A 19,060-nucleotide genomic window follows, 5' to 3' on the forward strand; every position below is an offset into this window, starting at 1 on the left:
CCCAGCGAGCGACCAAATGGTGTAAATCACAATCGCATTATTTATTTTGCCGCCAACCGGTTTCAACCCGCGATGGGGTCATCTTCAGGGCAAGTGACGACTCCAGCGAGCGACCAAATGGTGTAAATTGCCCTGAAGATGACCCCATCGAGGGTTGAAACCGGTTGGCGGCAAAATAAATAATGCGATTGTGACTGTCATTTTGAATAATTGCTTTGCTACACCGAAAATATCTAGTAAGTTACTTATGTTGGCAGTTGTTCTTGATTCGAATGCTGGAATATTTGCTTCATCTTCTTTGGTGAAGAAACTTCGACAAACCGTATTTAGTAATTCTGCTTCAGTGGCAGTGTCGTCAGTAACATCACCACTGTTATTGCACAGTGACGTTATTGATTGTGTCTTTCCGCTGGTGTACTTTACATACGACCAGAATCTCTTTGGATTTTCTGCGAGATTTCGAGACAGAGCTTCCTTGCGGAAACTATTAAAAGCATCTCGCATTGAAGATCGCGCTACATTTCGCGCTTCTATAAAACTTCACCAATCATGAGGGCTTTGCGTTCTTTTAAATTTGGCATGCTTTCGTTGCTTCTGCAATAATGTTCTGATTTGTTTAGTATTCCATGGTGGATCAGTATCATGTCTTATTAATTTATTCGTTGTATATCTGTCGTATGCTGTCCATACTATTTCTTTGATTTTAAACAACATTTGGTCTACACTTACATATTCAGGTTAGAAGGAGTGGGGACTGTCTCTTACGAAAGCTTCAAGGGAATTTTTATCTGCTTTTTTACATAGATGTATTTTGAATTTCTTTTTCCTGGCTGGGGAAGTTTCGGCGTTCAGTCTCGCTACAACAACCTTGTGGTCCTTAATCTCTGTGTCTGTCCTGATGCTCCCTATTTGCTCAGAATTATTTTATTTTATTTATTTATTTATTTATTTTGCTAAGAGGTCAAGTACGTTTTCGTAGACCTTTGAGAGGGATCCTGAACTAATTGTCCAAAATAATTTTCTGAGAATGCATTCAATACAATTTTGGACCACGTTTTCAGCCTACCTAAAAGGAATCAATTAATAAATCGTTCCGGTTGTCAAGTGTGACCTCTACACATACTAACTCACAGGAACAATCTATTTCGATTTCACTACAAAGTAAACTACTTCTGACAGCAATAAACACTCCACCACCAAATGCATTTAATCTGTCCTTTCTCAGCACTGTTAGGTATTTGTAAAAATTTTACCTGACCTTATTTGTGGCTTTAACCAGCCTTCCATACCTATAACAGTTGGAGCTTCAGTGCTTATTTTTAGTGCTTGGAGCTCTGGTTCTTTTTCAGCACCGCTACAACAGTTTACAACTACAATACCGATTGTTTCTAGATGTACTTTCTCGTGTTTGTCCTGCATTCTTTTGGACTGATGACCATTCTGTAGTTTCCTGAGACCTTCTAACATAAAAAAACTGCCCAGTCCCCTCCACACAGCCAATGCTACCCGTGTAGCTGTTCCCAGTGTGTAGTGGGCCCTTGACCTATCAAGCGGAACCTGAAAACCCGCCATTCCTGTAGCACACGTCAAGGAATCTGCCGTCTACACGTTCGCAGAGCCATCTGAGCTTCGTATTCAGACCCTCCACTCGGCTATTTACTGAAGAACCACAATCGGTTCTGATGACGATGCTGCAGATGGTGAGTTCCGCCTTCATCTCGCAAGCAAGACTGGCAGTCTTTATTACTCCAGTAAGCTGCGCAAAACCAGAGAGAATCTCTTCCAATTCATACTGACGCACATCGTTAGCTCCGATGTGAGCCACCACCTGCAGTTGACTGCAACCTGAGTACTTCATGGCGTCCTGAAGTACTCTCCCCACATTCAGCATGACTCCTCCCAGCATGCTAATAGAGTATTCATTATATTTCTTCGCCTCCTTGGCAGACATATCCACAAGAGGCCCCACACGTTCCCAATATTCGAGCTCCCAACTAATAGCAAACCCACCCTCCATGAATGCCCAAACCTTCAGGGCTGAGAGGCTTTTTCTGGAGCAGGGCGGGCGACTTTATCTGGCTCAGGGACTTCGTCACTCACAGATTGCTCCAGAAACCCGTTCGTCAGATGAACTGGGGTGGCCCTCCAATCGGTCCCCCTCTGAAAATCTTTCGCTGCCTTCCTCTCCTTGGAGCGACCTTCTAATCGACCACGGGTAAGGGTTCAACATCAGCGCAGTCAGTACACAGGGCGACCGATTATGAGATATATGGAATGTGCTGCACATCCCCTGGCTCCCCACATCTGGGACCCCACACTAGGGACGGCCTCAAGCTGTTTGACAAAATCATCACATTAAGGACGCCTTCAAAACACATTGTTTTGATTATGGTTTATCACACTATAATGGTAGAATGTGTTGCTTTAGTCTATAAAGTTTTTGTCATTGTGGTTATGAGTACATAATGGTTAATTTGCATGGTGAAATAAACGATGTTCCTGTTACACAATGCAAGGATAAAACTTGTTTGTGAGTAAGCAAGTATTATTTAATTAGTGAAACGTGATTTATGGGTTCACAGCAGCTCACTTTATCCTAAAATTGGTGAAAATTAATGCAATACTAGCGGTATATTCAGATAATAAGATTTTAGTACTTGAAACTTCAGTGCTTTTTAAATATTTGCCCAGTGAATTTCACAAAGGTTATTTCAGACGGGGTGTGGCTTTTAATAAAGGAAATCAAGTATATTACAGTGTCTTTTAGTCCACTTGTACAAAGTATAGCTCCAAAACCTGTATAGAATAAATTAAATATTTCGTCATATTTAACTGATGTAGGGTACAAGAGTGAAAATATTGGCGTATAAATCAGTCTTTAGGGCGTGGCAAATAGCATCCCACTCCTCACAGAAAACTTTGAAATCGTACTTTTAAAAATGTGGTAAAAATCTAAATACTGGAAAGAAATAATCGCCAAACGCAAAAAAAAGAAGTGTCACTTCTCGTTTTACCTGGGTCAGCATTGCATCTTTAATGTCAGTAAAGAATTTGTTAATAGGCCGCAAACAACAGTTCTACAGGTACTCGAAATAATTTTGTGTGATCCAAAAGTGTTTCACATATTGGGCTTCGTTTATGGGTGTTACGATCATTACTTGTTTTATGCCACTGTGTTATTTGTGAGTAAACTGCACTTCCAAATCCGACATTTATGCTTACTCTTCTTCTTATTCGAGTCTTTGCTTAGGTCTGATACCATAACCTGAATGAAAACGCTAATGACTGCACGAATGTCCGCCCCCAGTAGCTGAATGGTCAGCGCGACAGAATGTCAATCCTAAGGGCCCAGGTTCGATTCCTGGCTGGGTCGGAGATTTTCTACGCTCAGGGAATGGGTGTTGTGTTGTCCTAATCATCATCATTTCATCCCCATCGACGCAGAAGTCGCCGAAGTGGCGTCAAATCGAAATACTTGCACCCGGCTAACGGTGTACCCTAATGTAGTCCCTAGTCACATGACATTCATTCACTGCACGAATTATCCCATCTGACACCATGTAGGAAACAGTGCCACTATGCGAATTCGTACGTTTTCCCGGCGTAATAAGTCTTGAAAGTCTTCGGGTTCGCTGCTGGCAGGAAACCTGAAGAGACTTTCAGTGCCACAATGGTTTTCACAAGACATTGTGGAAACAGCAGTACATGTTGCCATTGGTCTATCAGTCGTCATGTCACTTGCTGTGGCGTCACTTTTGTTGAATGTGGAAAACCAGCTTTACTTCCTGGTTGAACTATTTATTCATTCATTTGCACGAAACCAGTCTGTGGGAGCAACCAAATGAAAACAGACGACACAGTCCACTGCAGTTTTGCATACTTAGTGAATTATTTTTCTTTCTTTTCATGTTAAACTAGTCTGTCAGTTGAACCACGTATTCGTTCATTTAACTGAAGCCACTCTTTAGTGTATTAGGTGACTGACTTATCCTCTCATTCTTCATACTGAAATCAATGCTCAGTTGAAATGAAGTGGTGGTATACAACCGAGGTACACAAATCCCTGAACGGAAGGCATACCAAGGGGTGCATGTGAAGACACCTCAGAGGTGATATGATCGCTAAATGAATAAATAAATAAAAGCGGTTATCTGCGGTTCAAGAGCAAAATCCATAGTAGTTTTTTTGTTGTTGTATTGTTTATCTACAAACAAGACGCCCGTTGTGTTGATTGACATAACTAATATTACGGTATCAGAGTTCAGTGCAGCTACTTCATATGACATGAAAACAGCATTTCTTGAGAACTGAAGTAAACACCACTGTTTGACTTACTAGGGTAAACACATGGTCAATATATTGGAACACTCACCTATGGCATTTAGTACACAAAGCCTGAGAGATCCAATGAGCTTAAGGGACTGAAAGAGATTCTGTTCAGGCGTTGTGTCACTATTGATGAACATTGTTTTGGTTTGAGGGCAGTGGAAGTGAGGACAACATCTTGCTGAGCGTTGAATAGTTGTGTGGAGCTATGGCGTCGACAGTTTAAAGCAAATATGTGTAATATGGCTGTGCATCAAGAATAAGCGGGTTTTATTTTTTATTTACAATCTGTATCGTGTGTTCTATTTAAATGCCCAAGTGCCTGATGTAACTATGTTCTGCGTTCTGTGATTGTTTATCGACACAGTTACACATAACATGAAGGCGTTATATTAGTGGCTATCAATTTTACTGTGGCAGGGTAGTAGTAATGAAGATGAGCCCAGGATATTGCGCTCAAGCGAATGTATGTAGCCCGAGGGGGGCATTAATTTTTTGTTTTGTTTGGGAATAAGGGAGGATGGAACTAAAAGTTTGGGTGGAAGGCATTCAGCGCATAGTTTGTGGCGTCACTGACAGCACGACTTGTCAGGTGAGTACATCTTCAATTTATAAATCATAAACAGTAGTCTTGTTTTGATGTGGCAGCACCAGCTTAATTTGTACGAACATTGACAACAGCATGACGTAATTTACAGGATAATATGAAAGAAATAACGTCTACAATTGCTGTGTATGAAACTGCTGATAGAAGTAATTAAGTATATGAAGTAAAGCAATTCATGTGGTAGCCGTATTGTAACTTCACAGTGCTGCTGGGGAAAAAAAACTTCTATTGTACTGGAAAGTTTACTACTCCGCGATGTGCTTGCCTCAGACCATATTTTATATTTTGTTAATGGGAAAAATAGACGTTGAGTTGTTTCAGTTCTTTAGATACTAATACCCCATATACTCTATTATTGTTGGAAGAAGTACGTGTTGTGTGTGGAAGTAGAGTAATTCTGTAATATGCCAAGTAGATAACTGGTAGAGTGATGGGAGGTATGTTACTCTTAATCCTTGTTTGACCATTCTGGGTTACGTTCTCCTAATGTTCATCCCCTAGTTCCAAGTGAATGCTGATAGGATAATGTAAAGCAAATGTTGTGTAACTGTCTAATGAGTAAATTTACTCAGTGTAAAGTGAACTTAGTGTGTGAGATTTGAATGCTCCCATATTGGCTCTCACAATACCCCAAAAATAACATTTTTCTAAAGAAATGCATTAACTACACATTTTATTGCCTGTCAGCTATAAATGCATATTTGCATAGTGTGGCACTGCTGAATGATTTAATTGTTGATATGAAGTACTAAATGTAATTTATTTTGATAGAAAACGTGCAAGCATAATGTTTGTCAGTTATGCCACACGACATACATGTAGACTGATATCCATATTGCTACATGCACTGTAAATGCACTGCGCTATGTAGTTCCCTAAGTCACTAAGGTGTATGGTGAGATGAACCCATTGAGAAGGCCACAGGTCAGTTTACTGTCCTATCCATGTCAACAGAAACTGAGTGATGTACATTTTTGTATATATGCTTGAAGTTATCTGTGATGCTCTTGGCATGTCTCGTACTTTTTATGTTAAATGTGCTAAGAACAAATATTAAAGGGGGTGTGGGGACTTAGAAGGGCTGTAGACTCAGGCCTCCAGCTGGGCATAGAGAGGGCGGAGGGTTCCACTCCGATCAAAATCTCAGCTAACTGTCCAAAAAAAATGATACAAGGTGCAGTCATCATCATAAGATAAAATCTGAAACAAATTTCTTTGTTACATCCTTCGTTTTAATGAATTAGCGTAAATCAGTTTTAAAAATACAAGATTGAACATAGTGCATGAGACTTGTGTTTAATATTTTCTAGTGAAGCAAGAAGCTAGATAACTCGTAACGGAAATGTCAAAACTTTGTGAAAAATGTTGAGGTGATCTTGTTGAATACAGTTTTCATTTTGAAATTCTTCATTTTCGTGAGTATTTGAAGTGTTTCCTCAAAGAACAGGCTGCCAACATTTGACTGTTTGAATTACATGAATTAGTCTTTGAAAATGAGCTTGCTGATGTTATTCCACATGTAATGATTGCTAAGTCATGAATTGTGAGGCTGAGAGGGTATCTTCATACTAACTCTTATCAAGAACAAATTGTGTGCTACAATGCAAGAGCAACACATTTCCACTCTTGCCTTGTTATCATTTGAGCAGGAGGTGACCAGTTCTCTTGATTTCCAAGATGTGATAGAGGACTTCACTAGGCTGAAAGCTAGAAAAAGAACTTTTTGAGATACTGGTACTCATTTTCTTAGAGTTTGTGTTTATGTGATAGGGTAACTTTGTGAGGTTTTTTTATCCACTTGAAAGTTCTGTTATGCAAGTTATGTCATCATCTAATGCTTGGCATCATTGATGTTGTAGAATGACATGTATTCCTTTGACTTTGCTACTGTACTTTCACAGAAATGTATTAGGCCTGCTTGATGTCAGCAGGGGCCACACATTGGGCTAATGTGGCCCTTTGTAACATACACTCCTGGAAATGGAAAAAAGAACACATTGACACCGGTGTGTCAGACCCACCATACTTGCTCCGGACACTGCGAGAGGGCTGTACAAGCAATGATCACACGCACGGCACAGCGGACACACCAGGAACCGCGGTGTTGGCCGTCGAATGGCGCTAGCTGTGCAGCATTTGTGCACCGCCGCCGTCAGTGTCAGCCAGTTTGCCGTGGCATACGGAGCTCCATCGCAGTCTTTAACACTGGTAGCATGCCGCGACAGCGTGGACGTGAACCGTATGTGCAGTTGACGGACTTTGAGCGAGGGCGTGTAGTGGGCATGCGGGAGGCCGGGTGGACGTACCGCCGAATTGCTCAACACGTGGGGCGTGAGGTCTCCACAGTACATCGATGTTGTCGCCAGTGGTCGGCGGAAGGTGCACGTGCCCGTCGACCTGGGACCGGACCGCAGCGACGCACGGATGCACGCCAAGACCGTAGGATGCTACGCAGTGGGGTAGGGGACCGCACCGCCACTTCCCAGCAAATTAGGGACACTGTTGCTCCTGGGGTATCGGCGAGGACCATTCGCAACCGTCTCCATGAAGCTGGGCTACGGTCCCGCACACCGTTAGGCCGTCTTCCGCTCACGCCCCAACATCGTGCAGCCCGCCTCCAGTGGTGTCGCGACAGGCGTGAATGGAGGGACGAATGGAGACGTGTCGTCTTCAGCGATGAGAGTCGCTTCTGCCTTGGTGCCAATGATGGTCGTATGCGTGTTTGGCGCCGTGCAGGTGAGCGCCACAATCAGGACTGCATACGACCGAGGCACACAGGGCCAACACCCGGCATCATGGTGTGGGGAGCGATCTCCTACACTGGCCGTACACCACTGGTGATCGTCGAGGGGACACTGAATAGTGCACAGTACATCCAAACCGTCATCGAACCCATCGTTCTACCATTCCTAGACCGGCAAGTGAACTTGCTGTTCCAACAGGACAATGCACGTCCGCATGTATCCCGTGCCACCCAACGTGCTCTAGAAGGTGTAAGTCAACTACCCTGGCCAGCAAGATCTCCGGATCTGTCCCCCATTGAGCATGTTTGGGACTGGATGAAGCGTCGTCTCACGCGGTCTGCACGTCCAGCACGAACGCTGGTCCAACTGAGGCGCCAGGTGGAAATGGCATGGCAAGCCGTTCCACAGGACTATATCCAGCATCTCTACGATCGTCTCCATGGGAGAATAGCAGCCTGCATTGCTGCGAAAGTGGATATACACTGTACTAGTGCCGACATTGTGCATGCTCTGTTGCCTGTGTCTATGTGCCTGTGGTTCTGTCAGTGTGATCATGTGATGTATCTGACCCCAGGAATGTGTCAATAAAGTTTCCCCTTCCTGGGACAATGAATTCACGGTGTTCTTATTTCAATTTCCAGGAGTGTATAAAGTTCTAAGCAATTTGCATATTTTCCAGATAAATGATTGAAATCTGACATGCAAAGAAGTTGAAATTTAGAAACTGCAGACAAATATAATTCTAAATTCAGAAGCTCAAACGAAATTACACGGTATTTATCTAGTCAGATCTGTTGTTACATACAATAACGGATACTCATTGAAACTGATTTGAACATAGGATACCTTCTTAGTGAGCACCATAACATAGAAAGGCTTCCCTTAGGTTTGTTGCGAATGACAGTGACTGGAAATCATTTCGGTCATGTGTCCTTTGTTTGTGACATCCATTAATCATCCATTGATTGCTCTGTCACAAAATTTCCTTCTTTTTTCAGTCATTTTTTTATTGACAGGACAGCTACTAACATCTTTCTGAATCCTTTCATGATGAAGTTAGTGAATAGGTGTTTTTTTTGGGGGGGCAGAGGGGGGGGGTAGCTGTTGGGCCTGCAGATTTGCACGATTTACCGTGCTAATAGTAATAATAATGTTAATGTTTACTCTTACTTTCATCATTTTGTACTCTGCACCCATCTTACACACGCAAGTTACATCATTGATACCACTCTTTGCAGGGATTATATCAAAAGTTTGCTGGGTACCTAATTGCACTGAAACAATAAAAATATAGAGGAGTGACAAAAGAAGTATACTTCATGTGAATATTAGTTCAGTCTAATAGAGCATTCTCTTTTGATAGTTGGGCCTTGCTATGTACTTCACCTTTAAAATCATTCATATTTCTAGTTCCATAATTATGGATGTGGCTGTTGAAAACTGGAAATTCTCTCAGAAATTTCAGGTACACACACATTTGTGTGTTTGTGTGTGATTGTTTGTTTGTAATCATACAGGAGTCATACTTTTAAATTCTATAAAATATTCCAGCCAAGTACCTTGTTGATAAAGCCTCTCTTTATCCTTATTGCTCGTTTTTGACTTTTAAATGATTGTCTTACTAACTTGCATTTCCCCCATAGGCCTACTCTTTAATGGGTTATGCACATTCACACAATAAGCACATAGCACTGCTTCAATGTTTCACTGATCTCGCAACAGTCTTTAGACATTGCATTGACCTTTTCCTATTCTTTGTCATTCTTACAAATATATCCACTCAGTCTAGATAAACATCTGTTTCCACAACAAACGTTTACTTAAATACAGAGAAATATACATGTTTGAAAGCACTGTCTGAAGAATGTTCTGATAAGCAACACAATGCAGATAAATGCTCCAAAAGTACTGTGAAGAACTCTTGTATATACTAAAAGTGTTGTACTGCTAGGGAGCCCTTCAGCTCTTATGTTAGAAAGTCTGTATTGGAGAAATTTTTTTATTTATTTATTCATTCATCCATCCATCCATCCATCCATCCATCCATCCAGGGTTCATCTGATAATTGTATTCCATTTGTCGTCATAATACAATGAAAATAGGGATTTAAAATGTACATATTCATAGAATAGGTAACAATGTTTTTATGAAGGAAGGAAAGGTGGTTGGCCATAGCCTTGCTGAAGGAACTGTCTCAGAATTCGCCTGAAATGATTTAGGAAAAGCTAAATCAGTATAGTCGGACAGAGTAATCTCCATCCTCCTGAATAGGAGGTTCGTGTGTTAACAGCTTCACTGCTTCGTTCTGTTGGTACCTATTATACAATGGTTGTTATGTTGATATACAGTTTGAACAAGATAACTTACATTGTTTTAGTCTTCAGTCCAAAGACTGGTTTGATGCAGCTCTCCACACTATGCTATTTTGTGCAAGCCTTAACATGTTAACTACTGCAACCTGCATCCATTTGAACCTGCTTATTGTACCAATATTAATCATTCTTCTATAGAACCACACTTCAAAAGATTCTATTCTCTTCTTGTGTGAACTGCTTATTGTCCACGTGTCACCTTGATACAAGGCTACATTACAGACGAATGCCTTCAGAAAAGACTTCCTAACACTTAAATTTATATTTGGTGTTAACAAATTTCTCATCTTCAGAAACGATTTTATTCCTATTGCCAGTCTACATTTATATCCTCTCTACTTCATCCATCATGAGTTTTTTTATTCCCAAATAGGTACCTCAGTCATCATTGCCAAAAGCTTTCTCTAATTTTACAAAACCTATGGAGATAGGTTTGCCTTTCTTTAACCTGTCTTCTCAGATAAGTTGTAGAGTCAATATTGCCTTGTGTGTCCCAGCATTTCTCCAGAAACCAAACTGATCTTCTCCGAGGTTAACTTCTAGCAGTTTTTCCATTCTGCTGTAAATAGTTTGTGTCATTATTTTCCAACCATTATTTATTAAACTGATGAACCATGGACTTTGCCGTTGGTGGGTAATCTTGTGTGCCTCAACGCTACAGATAGCCGTACCGTAGATGCAACCACAATGGAGGGGTATCTGTTGAGAGACCAGACAAACGTGTGGTTCCTGAAGAGGGGCAGCAGCCTTTTCAGTAGCTGCAGGGGTAACAGTCTGGATGATTGACTGATCTGGCCCTGTAACACTAACCAACACGGCCTTGCTGTCGTGGTACTGCGAACGGCTGAAAGCAGGGGCAAACTACAGTCATAATTTTTCCCGAGGGCATGCAATTTTACTGTATGATTAAATAATAATGGCGTCCTCTTGGGTAAAACATTCTGCAGGTAAAATAGTCCCCCATTCGGATCTCCGGGCGGGGACTACTCAGGAGGACGTCATTATCAGGAGAAAGAAAACTGGCGTTCTACGGATCGGAGCGTGGAATGTCAGATCCCTTAATCGGGCAGGTAGGTTAGAAAATTTAAAAAGGGAAATGGATAGGTTAAAGTTAGATATAGTGGGAATTAGTGAAGTTCGGTGGCAGGAGGAACAAGACTTTTGTTCAGGTGAATACAGGGTTATAAATACATAATCAAATAGGGGTAATGCAGGAGTAGGTTTAATAATGAATAAAAAAATTGGAGTGCGGGTAAGCTACTACAAACAGCATAGTGAACGAATTATTGTGGCCAAGATAGACACGAAGGCCACACGTACTACAGTAGTACAAGTTTATATGCCGACTAGCTCCGCAGATGATGAAGAAATTGATGAAATGCATGAGGAGATAAAAGAAATTATTCCGGTAGTGAAGGGAGATGAAAATTTAATAGTCATGGGTGACTGGAATTCGACAGTAGGAAAAGGAAGAGAAGGAAACGTAGTAGGTGAATATGGATTGGGGGTAAGAAATGAAAGAGGAAGCCGCCTGGTAGAATTTTGCACAGAGTATAACATTTGGTTCAAGAATCATGAAAGAAGGTTGTATACATGGAAGAACCCTGGAGATACTAAAAGGTTTCAGATAGATTATATAATGGTAAGATAGAGATTTAGGAACCAGATTTTAAATTGTAAGACATTTCCAGGGGCAGATGTGGACTCTGACCACAATCTATTGGTTATGAACTGTAGATTAAAACTGAAGAAACTGCAAAAAGGTGGGAATTTAAGGAGATGGGACCTGGATAAACTGAAAGAACAAGAGGTTGTACAGAGTTTCAGGGAGAGCATAAGGGAACAATTGACAGGAATGGGGAAAAGAAATACAGTAGGAGAAGAATGGGTAGCTTTGAGGAATGAAATAGTGAAGGCAGCAGAGGATCAAGTAGGTTAAAAGACGAGGGCTAGTAGAAATCCTTGGGTAACAAGAAATATTGAATTTAATTGATGAAAGGAGAAAATACAAAAATGCAGTAAGTGAAGCAGGCAAAAAGGAATATAACGTCTCAAAAATGAGATCGACAGGAAGTGCAAAATGGCTAAGCAGAGATGATTAGAGGACAGATGCAAGGATGTAGAGGTTTATCTCATGAGGGGTAAGATAGATACTGCCTACAGAAAAATTAAAGAGACCTTTGGAGAGAAGAGAACCACTTTTATGAATATCAAGAGCACAGATGGAAACCCAGTTCTAAGCAAAGAAGGGAAAGCAGAAAGGTGGAAGGAGTATATAGAGGGTCTATACAGGGGCGATGTTCTTGAGGACAATATTATGGAAATGGAAGAGGAGGTAGATGAAGATGAAATGGGAGATATGATACTGCGAGTTTGACAGAGCACTGAAAGACCTAAGTCGAAACAAGGCCCTGGGAGTAGACAGCCTTGGGAGAGCCAGTCCTGACAAAACTCTACCATCTGGTGAGCAAGATGTATGACACAGACGAAATTCCCTCAGACTTCAAGAAGAATATAATAATTCCAATCCCAAAGAAAGCAGGAGTTGACAGATGTGAAAATTACCTAACTGTCTGTTTAATAAGTCACAGCTGCAAAATACTAACTCTAATTCTTTACAACGAATGGAAAAACTGGTAGAAGCCGACCTTGGGGAAGATCAGTTTGGATTGCGTAGAAATGTTGGAACATGTGAGGCAATACTGACCCTACGACTTATCTTAGAAGAAAGATTAAGGAAAGGCAAACTTGCATTTCTAGCATTTGTAGACTTAGAGAAAGCTTTTGACAGTTTTGACTGGAATACTCTCTTTCAAATTCTGAAGGTGGCAGGAGTAAAATACAGGGAGTGAAAGGCTATTTACAATTTGTACAGAAACCAGATGGCAGTTACAAGAGTCGAGGAGCATGAAAGGGAAGCAGTGGTTGGGAAGGGAGTGAGACAGGGTTGTAGCCTCTCCCCGAAGTGATTCAATCTGTATATTAAGCAAGCAGTAAATGAAACAAAAGAAAAGTTCGGAGTAGGAATTAAAATCCATGGAGAAGAAGTAAAAACTTTGAGGTTTGCCGATGACATTGTAATTCTGTCAGAGACAGCAAAGGACTTTGAAGAGCAGTTGAACGGAATGGACAGTGTCTTGAAAGGAGGATATAAGATGAACATCAACAAAAGCAAAACGAGGATAATGGAATGTAGTCAAATTAAATCGGGTGATGCTGAGGGAATTAGATGAGGAAATGAGACACTTAAAGTAGTAAAGGAGTTTTGCTATTTGGGGAGCAAAATAACTGATGATGGTCGAAGTAGAGAGGATATAAAATGTAGACTGGCAATGGCAAGGAAATCGTTTCTGAAGAAGAGAAATTTGTTAACATCGAGTATAGATTTAAGTGTCAGGAAGTCGTTTCTGATAGTATTTGTATGGAGTGTAGCCATGTATGGAAGTGAAACGTGGACGATAAATAGTTTGGACAAGAAGAGAATAGAAGCTTTTGAAATGTGGTGCTACAGAAGAATGCTGCAGATTAGATGGGTAGATCACATAACTAATGGGGAGGTATTGAATAGAATTGGGGAGAAGAGGAGTTTGTGGCACAACTTGACTAGAAGAAGGGATCGGTTGGTAGGACATGTTCTGAGACATTGAGGGATCACCAATTTAGCACTGGAGGGCAGCATGGAGGGTAAAAATCTAAGAGGGAGACCAAGAGATGAATACACTAAGCAGATTCAGAATGATGTAGGCTGCAGTAGGTACTCTACAGTAAATTGATTTCTTAGGATGGATAGGATGTGTGACTGCTGTGTACGGATGCAGGAGGAGCTGGCCACTATTCGCGAACAGCTGAGCATGTTGATGGCCGCGGTCAGCCGTCTTCAGGCTGCTGCCTCGGAGTGTAGCGGGAGTGGAGAGAGTGGTGCGTCGCGTTGTACACCCCAGGTGTTACATGCTTCGCCCACGGTCCCTACTGTCGAAACATCTTCGCGGGTACCGGGCGCGGTTGGGCCACCCTCTCCCCAAGGGGAGTGGCGGGTTCAGCGGCGTTCGTGGCGCACGTGGTGGAGGGTAAATGTGGAGGCTGGCCGTGTGGCGTCGCCCGCTCTGTCTGTGAGTGGACATGTGGCCGCTCCTTCAGCAAGGTCCGAGCAGGCACACGGTGGGAGGGGTTTATTAGTAACTGGGAGCTCCAACGTTAGGCGGGTGATGGAGCCCCTTGGGGAAATAGTGGAAAGGTCGGAGAGGAAGGCCAGTGTTGACTCTGTCTGCTTGGCGGGGTGTCTCATCCGAGATGTGGCGGAGGCCCTGCCGGCGGCAATAGAGTGCATTGGGTGCACCCGACTGCAAATTGTTGCTCATGTCGGCACCAATGACTCCTGCCGTTTGGGTTCAGAGGTCATCCTCAGTTCATACAGGCGGTTGGCGGAATTGGTGAAGGGGGAAAGCCTCGCTCGCGTGGTGGAATCAGAGCTAACTATTTGTAGTATCGTTCCCAGAACCGATCGTGGTCCTCTGGTTTGGAGCCGAGTGGAAGGCTCAGATGATTCTGCGGAGATCTGGGGTGCAAATTTCTCGACCTCCGCTATCGGGTGGAGAAATGTAGGCTCCCCCTGAATAGGTCAGGCGTGCACTACACGCAGGAAGCGGCTACTAGGGTAGCGGAGTATGTGTGGAGTGCACATGGGGGTTTTTTAAGTTAGAGAATTCCCTCCCTAGGCCCGACAAGACGCCACCTGAGACGCGGCAAGGTAGGAGTAGGCAAAATGCAACAGGGAATAACAATATTAATGTGCTAATAGTAAGCTGCAGGAGCGTCTATAGAAAGGTCCCAGAACTGCTCTCATTAATAAACGGTCACAACGCCCATATAGTACTAGGGACAGAAAGTTGGCTGAAACCAGACGTAAACAGTAATGAAATCCTAAACTCAGATTGGAATGTATACCGCAGAGACAGGCTGCACAGTGAAGGGGGAGGCGTGTTTATAGCGATAAAAAGTGCAATAGTATCGAAGGAAATTGATGGAGATCTGAAATGTGAAATAATTTGGGTGAAGGTCAGGGTTAAAGCAGGCTCAGACATGGTAATTGGATGTCTCTATAGGCCCCCTGGCTCAGCAGCTGTTGTGGCTGAACACCTGAAGGATAATTTGGAAAATATTTCGAGTAGATTTCCCCACCATGTTATAGTTCTGGGTGGAGATTTTAATTTGCCGGATATAGACTGGGAGACTCAAACGTTCATAACAGGTGGCAGGGAGAAAGAATCCAGTGAAATTTTTTTAAGTGCTTTATCTGAAAACTACCTTGAGCAGTTAAACAGAGAACCGACTCGTGGCGATAACATATTAGACCTTCTGGTGACAAACAGACCCGAACTATTTGAAACAGTTAACGCAGAACATGGAATCAGCGATCATAAAGCCGTTACTGCATCGATGATTTCAGCCGTAAATAGAAATATTAAAAAAGGTAGGAAGATTTTTCTGTTTAGCAAATGTGTCAAAAAGCAGATTACAGAGTACCTGACGCCTCAACACAAAAGTTTTGTCTCAAGTACAGATAGTGTTGAGGATCAGTGGACAAAGTTCAAAACCATCGTACAATATGTGTTAGATGAGTAAGTGCCAAGCAAGCTCGTAAGAGATGGAAAAGAGCCACCGTGGTACAACAACCGAGTTAGAAAACTGCTGCGGAAGCAAAGGGAACTTCACAGCAAACATAAACATAGCCAAAGCCTCGCAGACAAACAAAAATTCCGCGAAGCGAAATGTAGTGTGAGGAGGGCTATGCGAGAGGCGTTCAATGAATTCGAAAGTAAAGTTCTGTGTACTGACTTGGCAGAAAATCCTAAGAAATTTTGGTCTTATGTCAAAGCGGTAGGTGGATCAAAGCAAAATGTCCAGACACTCTGTGACCAAAATGGTACTGAAACAGAGGATGACAGACTAAAGGCCGAAATACTAAATGTCTTTTTCCAAAGCTGTTTCACAGAGGAAGACTGCACTGTAGTTCCTTCTCTAGATTGTCGCACAGATGACTAAATGGTAGATATCGAAATAGACGATAGAGGGATAGAGAAACAATTAAAATCGCTCAAAAGAGGAAAGACCGCTGGACCTGATGGGATACCAGTTCGATTTTACACAGAGTACGCGAAGGAACTTGCCCCCCTTCTTGCAGCGGTGTACCGTAGGTCTCTAGAAGATCGTAGCGTTCCAAAGGATTGGAAATGGCACAGGTCATCCCCGTTTTCAAGAAGGGACGTCAAACAGATGTGCAGAACTATAGACCTATATCTCTAACGTCGATCATTTGTAGAATTTTGGAACACATATTATGTTAGAGTATAATGACTTTTCTGGAGACTAGAAATCTACTCTGTAGGAATCAGCATGGGTTTCGAAAAAGACGGTCGTGCGAAACCCAGCTCGCGCTATTCGTCCACGAGACTCAGAGGGCCATAGACACGGGTTCACAGGTAGATGCCGTGTTTCTTGACTTCCGCATGGCATTCGATACAGTTCCCCACAGTCGTTTAATGCACAAAGTAAGAGCATATGGACTATCAGACCAATTGTGTGATTGGATTGAAGAGTTCCTAGATAACAGAATGCAGCATGTCATTCTCAATGGAGAGAAGTCTTCCGAAGTAAGAGTGATTTCAGGTGTGCCGCAGGGGAGTGTCATAGGACCGTTGCTATTCACAATATACATAAATGACCTTGTGGATGACATCGGAAGTTCACTGAGGCTTTTTGCAGATGATGCTGTGGTGTATCGAGAGGTTGTAACAATGGAAATTTGTACTGAAATGCAGGAGGATCTGCAGTGAATTGACGCATGGTGCAGAGAATGGCAATTCAATCTCAATGTAGAAAAGTGTAACGTGCTGCGAATACATAGAAAGATAGATCCCTTATCATTTAGCTACAAAATAGCAGGTCAGCAACTGGAAGCAGTTAATTCCATAAATTATCTGGGAGTACGCGTTAGGAGTGATTTAAAATGGAATGATCATATAAAGTTGATCGTCGGTAAAGCGGATGCCAGACTGAGATTCATTGGAAGAATCCTAAGGAAATGCAATCCGAAAACAAAGGAAGTAGGTTACAGTACGCTTGTTCGCCCACTGCTTGAATACTGCTCAGCAGTGTGGGATCCGTACCAGATAGGGTTGATAGAAGAGATAGAGAGGATCCAACGGAGAGCAGTGCGCTTCGTTACAGGATCATTTAGTAATCGCGAAAGCATTACGGAGATGATAGATAAACTCCAGTGGAAGACTCTGCAGGAGAGACGCTCAGTAGCTCAGTACGGGCTTTTGTTAAAGTTTCGAGAACATACCTTCACCGAAGAGTCAAGCAGTGTATTGCTCCCTCCTACGTATATCTCGCGAAGAGACCATGAGGATAAAATCAGAGAGATTAGAGCCCCCACAGAAGCATACTGACAATCCTTCTTTCCATGAACAATACGAGACTGGAATAGAAGGGAGAACCGATAGAGATATTCAGGGTACCCTACGCCACACACCGTCAGGTGGCTTGCGGAGTATGGATGTAGATGTAGATGTACTGGGAGATGAAGAAGCTTGCACAGGATAGAGTAGCAAGGAGAGCTGCATCAAACCAGTCTCAGGACTGAAGACCACAACAACAACAACGACAGTTTGGTAATATTCATATCTGCCTTCTTTGGAATTGGGATGGTTACACTCTCATGGCAGGCTCTCTCAAGGATATCAGCAGTTCTCAGGGAATGTCATCTACTCCAGGGATCCTGTTTTGGCTTTGGCCTTTCAATGCTCTGTGAAATTCTTCTTGCAGTAGCAAATCTTCCATCTTCTCTTCATCTACTTCATTTTTCATTTCCTGTATAATTGCCTTCAAGTTAATTTCCTGTGTATTACCCCTCTGTATATTCCTTCCACCTTTCAGCTTTCCTTTCTTTGCTTGGTTCCGATTTTCCATCTGAGCTCTTGATAGTTGTATAGCTGCTTCTCTTTTCTCCAAAGGCGTCTTTAAGTTTTCTGTAGACAGTATCTATCTTTCCCCTAGTTATATGTGCTTCTGTACACTTAAATTTGTCCTCTAGCCACTTCTGCTTAACCATTTTTCACTTTCTGCCAGTCTCAATTTTTAGATGTGTGTGTGTTCCCTTTTTCCTGCTTCCTTCCCTATATTTTTATATTTTCTCCTTTCATTGACTAAATTCAATATCTTCTGTGATTTCTTCTAGGTCTTGCCTTTTCACCTATTTGATCATCTGCTGCCTTTGCTACGTTATCTCACAATGCTACCCATTTGTCTTCTACTGTATTCCTTTCCCCTGTGCCAATCGCTGCATGATGCTTGCTTTGAAACTCTCCTTAAACTGTGATTCTTTCAGCTTATCCATGTCCCATCTCCTTAATTTCCTATGTTTTAGCAAATTCTTCAGTTTTAATCTACAGTTCATAACCAGTAAATTATGGTCAAATTCCACATTTGCCCCTGATGATTAAATTATGTTCAGTGCAAAATTCTACCGGCAGTTTCCTCTTTCGTTCCTTTCCTCTAGTTCATATTCTCCTGCTACAGTATTTTTCCTTCTCTTCCTCTCCCTATTACCAAATTCCAGTAACTCATCACATTACAATTTTTCTCTCCTTTAACTACATGAATAATTTCTTTTATCTCATCTTACATTCTTTCAATCTCTTCATCTATGATGCTAGTTAGCATTAACTTATCCTTTTGTGGTGGATGTTGCCTTTGTGTCTCTCTTGGCATCAATAATGCATTCATTGTGCTATTTATAGTAGCTTATCCTATTTTCTCATTAATTATTAGACCTACTCCTGCATTACCCGTATTTGATTTTGTGTCGATTACCTTTTACTGCCTTGACCAAAAGTCCTCTTCGTCATGCCATTGAAATTCACTAATACTTTCTATATCTGACTTTAATGTATCCATTTCCATTTTTAAATTTTCTAACATGCTGACCCAATTAAGGGATTTATCATTGC

At 42.0% G+C, this 19,060-nt stretch overlaps 1 protein-coding gene across 2 annotated transcripts in view; it reads left to right on the plus strand.

Annotated features, from left to right (window-relative positions):
* The first annotated feature begins 4,447 nt into the window (after positions 1-4,447).
* LOC126248561 (ras association domain-containing protein 8) overlaps positions 4,448-19,060 on the plus strand; it is a 91,371-nt gene continuing 76,758 nt past the window's right edge. Inside the window, exon 1 of one of the 2 annotated variants that reach the window (XM_049949652.1) lies at positions 4,448-4,918. In XM_049949652.1, the coding sequence (XP_049805609.1) occupies positions 4,847-4,918 (72 nt within the window). In that variant the 5' untranslated portion in view covers positions 4,448-4,846. The remainder of the gene's footprint in view (positions 4,919-19,060) is intronic. The other variant, XM_049949651.1, reaches the window with a different exon arrangement.

This window comes from Schistocerca nitens, chromosome 3 (assembly GCF_023898315.1).
Source record: "Schistocerca nitens isolate TAMUIC-IGC-003100 chromosome 3, iqSchNite1.1, whole genome shotgun sequence".
NCBI lineage: Eukaryota > Metazoa > Arthropoda > Insecta > Orthoptera > Acrididae > Schistocerca > Schistocerca nitens.